This window comes from Mixophyes fleayi, chromosome 6 (assembly GCF_038048845.1).
Source record: "Mixophyes fleayi isolate aMixFle1 chromosome 6, aMixFle1.hap1, whole genome shotgun sequence".
Classification (NCBI taxonomy): domain Eukaryota; kingdom Metazoa; phylum Chordata; class Amphibia; order Anura; family Limnodynastidae; genus Mixophyes; species Mixophyes fleayi.
In genome coordinates this window covers 208,644,388-208,651,131 of record NC_134407.1, presented here as the reverse complement: position 1 = coordinate 208,651,131, position 6,744 = coordinate 208,644,388, and the positions used below count along the sequence as shown (strand labels likewise).

Below are 6,744 nucleotides of genomic sequence, written 5' to 3'. Positions count from 1 at the left end.
TTTATCCTTCGGCAAACAGTAATAAACCGTCTCCAACGTATAACCGACCCTTCTAAGTAGACAATACTTGTCTGTGCTTGACAGAGGAAGGTGGAATTGCATTCAGTTAGATCAATGTGAAGATGATGCATCAGCACCACTTTGTGACTGTGTAATTGTATCATCTCTGCTACATATTTATAAACATGTCTTACAGAATAGGGAACACATATTTGTGCAGTTCTGGAGAGAACAATGACTTGTAGGCTGGGAGGAAGATGTTCACTCTGAGGACACAAACATTAACCAAAGACAATTCTATAATTTTGTACCTTGTGTTGTGCTGTGTGTCTGGAGTAACTTTTAGCATATGTGGGACATCTATTATAACTGGTGCAAAGGAAAAAGGTGTTGCCCGTAGCAACCAATTACAACTAGAAAAATGACAAAATCTGGTTGCTATGGGTAACGCCACCTGTTTCCTTTGCATCTGTGTTCATAAAAAACTCCTGTGTTATTTTGCATAAACCGGTGCATGCATCACCTTCTCTCTGCATCAGTATTTTTACTTTTTAATTTAGAATTATAAAGTTGTGAAGCAGACATCTGGACAGTGTGTGACATCCAGCGGTCGTCCCCGTGTATCAGGAGGATGGAGCAGGACCCAGAGCCCCATCATGGTGCCTCCTCCTCACTCACTGATACATGAGAGAAACAATGACCAGAGGATTCTAGAACTCACCAACAAGATCATTCAGCTGCTGACTGGAGAGGTGACTGCTGGGAATGGGCAGGGTTGCTTTACCACATTGTTAAGCCTACGCATAGATCGCATTAATTCCATTGCTCCTTTGAAACAAAGCTGGAGAAGTTTATCCCATATTCACATAGCCCTCTTACCTTTCTGGCTTAATACGCAGTCTTGTTTTATTACTGTGTTCCCTTTTGTAAAGCGCTGCAGGGTATCCTGGCTTGATATAAATATATGGTGTTAATAATACATTTTGCATGTATCATGTTTTCTAAAGATAACAGCGCAAGGAAAAAAACAACACATTTTTATTGTTTTGTATTTTCCTACTTGTTCAGTTTTCTTGCTTGTCTACAATATTGAAGCAAGACCAGAGCTGTATTTGGAATTAGGGGCCTGGGATAGGCTTGCTGTTAAGACTTGAGCTTTTACTAAGATGAGCTATAGGCTTAAAGTTCTTTTTAAAACATTAGTTAGGTTTAGATTTAAGACTTGGATTAATGTATGAAATATGGTTAGTGTTAGGTTAGCACATTTTATTTGAGCCAGGAGATCTTAGAATCAGAATTACTTGAAGGATAAGATTTTCACCTTTGAAGCAGAGTCTCTGGTCTTCCTGGGGTACCAAGAGGCTGTGAGAAAAGCTCTTTTAGGGCGTCTCCAATTTAGGATCCATTACTATGAAGTCTAATGGCATATCTGTGTAACGTGTAGGAACTCACAGGATTTCTCAGTGGTTGCTCTGAAATACAACCTGTTGAATTCACAGGATAACACCACTCGGCAACAAAGCAGACACCGATGTATCTTGCTGGGGACATCAGCATTTATTTATATATAGTTAATACTTAAAATTAGACCAGCAAGTGGCGACTGACATCCGCTCGCTGAATGGGAATTCTGAGAATGCGAATTCTCAGAAGTCTGAATTCTCAGAATTCGCTTTCTCAGAAGTCTGATGTTGGAAGCCTGGTCTGTGTGGTCTCGGGATAAATGAGCATTTTGCCCACTTATTAAAATGGCCCTGTAATGGGACATTATACAGTAACACCAGGGGATGTGTCTGGGTGATGACTGTATCATTGTGTGTGTCAGGTTCCTATAAGGTATCAGGATGTCACTGTCTATTTCTCCATGTAGGAATGGAACTATTTAGAAGGACTTAAGGAAATGATGAAGATGAATCAACAGCCGCTAGCATCTCTGGGTAAGAGAAGTGAGTATGATGAAATTGGGCATCACATACTGATTTAGAAATTACACTAGTGGACCGTATATTCATATTTTTTTCCATTATATATACATTGGCATGATGAAGATACCACATGCCATATCACAGCAGCTTTCAAGCACTGAACAAAGGGGTAAATTTACTAATCTGCATTTTATTCTGTGGTTTGCAATCTGCCACACATTGGATGCCGTTTTCAATTATAAACCCTAGGATTGATTTCATGTTTTTAGCTCAAATATCCCCCAAAGAATGGATGATCGCTTCCTACCAAACAATTTCTCATTATCATCTTATAATTGGATGAAAACTCACACATGATGGTGAATTCAGTTAATCCAACACAAAACAAGATCACTTTTGTCCCATTCCCCCCCCTCTTGCATTAATGCTACTAACGAGACCCACTTTTTTATAAGTGTCCTGGAGAAAAGTGAGGGAAATTCAGAAGGACAAATGGTAGAGAGTGTTACTTGTGCTGTATGGTACAACAGATTATTAGATTTTTCTTTCTTTCCTATGGGACTCTTACCATGTGAGTCGATAATGAGAAAAAGATGCAGATATGTGGGTATGGAATGTTTCACAGGGTTGGCGTTTCACATGATTGTATAATCTTCAGTGGGTAGCACGGTGGCTAAGTGGTTAGCACTTCTGCCTCACAGCGCTGGGGTCATGAGTTCAATTCCCCACCATGGCCTTATCTGTGTGGAGTTTGTATGTTCTTCCTGTGTTTGCGTGGGTTTCCTCCGGGTGCTCCGGTTTCCTCCCACACTCCAAAAACATAATGGTAGGTTAATTGGCTGCCATCAAAATTGACCCTAGTCTCTCCCTCTCTCTGTCTTTCTGTGTGTGTGTGTTAGGGAATTTAGACTGTAAGCTCCAATGGGGCAGGGACTGATGTGAGTGAGTTCCCTCTACAGCGCTGCGGAAACAGTGGCGGTATATAAATAAATGGTGATGATGATGATGATGATAAGAAGTTTCTTAAGTTAAGATCCTTAATAAATCAGGTCCCTGGTCTGTGTTATACTTTCAAATCATGCTTCATACTGTGCAGTGGCCAAGTCACTTTTGCACATGATAGGTATTAAAGAGAAATAGAACAATTCTTTAAAAAAATAGTTTGCCCCATTGTGATTATAGACATGTACTATAAATGCTACTCTACCGTGTTCCATTCTGATTCTCGCACCCATTAGCCTCTGTCCTGTACCTACCCCGCCTGAACTATGTCTTCTATAACGTGACTATCAAGTGATGATCTGGATTCTACTGATCTTTACCTGTATGATCTCTGACTTAACTACTTGGCGTATGTGTGGCTGGAACCCCTTAAACAGTGTAGTTGTTGTCAGTTATTATTAGCAGGTTATAGGTTATCTCTTCTCTTCAGTACAAAATTAGCAGCCAGTCGAACCAAAAGGTGCAACATTTCTTTTACCTAATTGTCGAATCGGAGAAGGCTTTTTCTAATTATGAGGACTTTGTACATTTGTAAAGTTTTATAGTCTAACCACAATGTATTTCTTTTCAACAGGTTTAACTTCAAAGATCTCTGGAGCACTACACAGTCCTGTTTCTTCACCAGATTGTATAAGTGAAGATCCCAGCACTGATATAAACAAACGGGCTGCAAACTATGAAGAAATTATCACAGGCACTGATCGTTATACACCGATTCAGCGTACACAAACGCAATATATATCTACTTCTATTAAAGAGGAATCCGATTCCTGCGAGGAAGAAAATCTAACAGACGCTGACCTATATACACCCACAAATCATTCACAGACACAACATATATCTAGTCCTATCAAAGAGGAATCTGCTTCAACTAAAGAAGAAACTCTTACCAACACAGACATATATGCACCAACAGAATATACACAATCACAGTCTACGGATCTTCATATTAAGAAGGTATCAGTCTCATTTGAAGAGGAGAATCTAACAGACACTGATAACTCTACATCTATAGACGATAACCAGATACAATATACAACTATTCATATTAAGGAGGAATCTGATTCATGTGATGAAGGAAATCTCACAGACACTGACAATAATACACCCCCCGCACAGACACGATATGCATCTGCTTGTATGGAGGCACACAGCGGATATGATCAGATCCATCAGGCAGGAGAGAAACCTTTCTTGTGTGCTATATGTGGGAAACGTTTTAAATGTAAGTCAGGTTTTGTTAGACATCAGAAGCTTCACACTGGAGAGAAAATATATTCTTGCTCTGAGTGTGGGAAATGTTTTAGCATTAAGTCACATTTTGCTAAGCATCAGAAACTGCACACGGGAGATAAGCCATACTCTTGTGCTGAGTGCGGGAAATGTTTTATTAGTAACTCACATCTTGCTAATCATTACAAAGTGCATACAGGAGAGAAACCATATTCTTGTGAGGAATGTGGGAAATGTTTTAGCATTAAATCACATCTTGTTACACATCAGAAATTTCACACAGGATATAGACCATATTCTTGTGCTGAATGTGGGAAATGTTTTGTCATTAAATCAAATCTTGCGACACATCAAAAAATTCACACCGGAGAGAAACCATATTCTTGCAATGAATGTGGGAAATGTTTTATTAGTAATAAAGATCTTATTATACACAATAGAATTCACACTGGAGAGAAACCATATTCTTGCTCTGATTGTGGGAAATGTTTTAACACAAAGTCAAATCTTGTTACACATCAGAAAGTTCACACCGGAGAGAAACCATATACTTGTGCCGAATGTGGGAAATGTTTTATCAGCAACTCAAAGCTTGTTATACATAAGAAAAATCACACAGGCGAGAAACCATTTTCTTGCTCTGAATGTGGGAAATGTTTTACTGTCAAATCATGTCTTGTGTCACATAAAAAAATTCACACAGGACACAAACCATATTCTTGTGCAAAGTGTGAGAAATGTTTCATCAATAGCTCAGATCTTAGTAGACACCAGAGGATTCACACTGGAGAAAAACCCTATTCTTGTGCTGAATGTGAGAAATGTTTTATCAATAGTTCTGATCTCAGCAGACATCAAAGAATTCACACTGGAGAAAAACCGTATTCTTGTTCTGAATGTGAAAAAAGTTTTGCCCAAAAGTCACAACTTTTTCGTCATCAGAGAATTCACACAAGATAGAAATGATCTTTCTCTGAATGAGAGCGATATATTAATACACTTTACTACTTGTTGAAAGCAGTATTTAATTTGGCTCCATTACCGTAGCGGTTATCTGTTCCTAAAAAGTATACATTTTTGGCCTAGATATGTCCTGACATGAGTTATTGGAGTGAGTGTGTGAAAAAACTAGGGAAGGGAAGCATATTTTTGTCCTCTCGTATACTGACGTGTCGGTGGATTTTCCTACGAGTAGATATATTATAGAGACAACAGAAAAATTAAGAGTCAATGATTTTCAAATCAACTTAATATCAACTGGGCATATGACTTGGATATAAATAGGTCTTAAAGAGGATGTCCACTTTTGGACAAATTCCCTTACTATAACTTGCACCCGTTATCTAAAGCTGGAAGCTAGATTGCGGCTCGACTCATGGTAAGCCATACAATCATCAGCAGTGCGTGAAAATGAGCAGATTGTTGTGTGATCTTACTTCATGTAACGGGTACTTCCTGGAGAAGTGGTGGGTCAGGATACAATAAAAGGGGGTTTGTTGTCCAAAAGTAGACAACCCGTTACGATAATCTTTTACAGAACTTTATTATACTAACCATATATGTATTATCCCTTTGTTTTTCCAGTATATAGCCACATATGTACATGTTTTAAAGAAACTACAGCATAAAAATGTTTTAATGTAGTAGTAAACTAAATAAACATGTACTTCGGATGCATTATTTTTATCAGCCTTGTAATTTTTTTTGCTTCTCTCCTCCAGTCTTTATAAGATTTTTGTAGTTGTACCACAAGCTGCCCACCTGCTGTGTCATTGATTGGCATCCTCAATAACTAATGATTTTTTATCTCGTCTGGCAAGCATCCTGTGCCTCTCTCTGCATGCACATTATGTTTTCAGGCTAGGGACAGGAACCTCCCAACGTATCCTTACATCTCTGCAGGTTTGCTGGAGAAAAAAAAATGACTTAAGTCACATGTAAACGGTAGTTGCCTTGTTGAAAAGCTATTTGTAGAGGATAACCAATCACCAAACCTGTGAAAATAGCAGAGTGGTCCTCACGCAGGGAGGGATGTCCACTTTTGCCATCTGTGGCACATAAAAAATGTGGTCATTTTGAGTAGGGTTCCAAAGTATGATGATAAAATAAAGATAATTGCATTGTGAAAGTTATTTTGGCAGCACTGCTTATTCCTTTGCATATCGGCATTCTTTCAACATTAGTGGTATCTGCATGCAGACTGTTAAGCCAAGCTAATTTATAATCCACTGGCAGGAGTAGAACAGCACCACCTAAGGGCAAAATCATCACAAAAATTCTGCATAGAAAAGGTAACATAATAGTATGCAAATCAAGTTCACAGGGATGATTTGCTGCTGGTCTGGTGCACCTACATAAGCCACAATAAGTCACAAAATTTGTGCTGGGCCCCAGGACAGCATTTTAATTGCTTACTTAAAATTGGAACATGCTAATTTTAAAGTCACTAATTGGACACAGTGGCATGAACCATGTGTACATTGCTTTTATCAGATTGTTGCCTACTAAAGAATTAGGACTGAGGTATCCTGCAGAGGAACATGTTTCTCTGGGTAGCTGCGTTATATAGCTGACGCGTGGTCGG

The 6,744-nt window shown here is 38.8% G+C and overlaps 1 protein-coding gene across 1 annotated transcript in view; it reads left to right on the top strand.

Moving 5' to 3' along the window:
• Positions 1–1,636: 1,636 nt before the first annotated feature.
• The window catches only part of LOC142095433 (uncharacterized), a 28,914-nt gene continuing 23,806 nt past the window's right edge, over positions 1,637–6,744 (top strand). Inside the window, 3 exon segments of the mRNA XM_075178378.1 lie at positions 1,637–1,702; positions 1,871–1,937; positions 3,502–5,116. Of these exon segments, the coding sequence (XP_075034479.1) occupies positions 1,637–1,702; positions 1,871–1,937; positions 3,502–5,116 (1,748 nt within the window).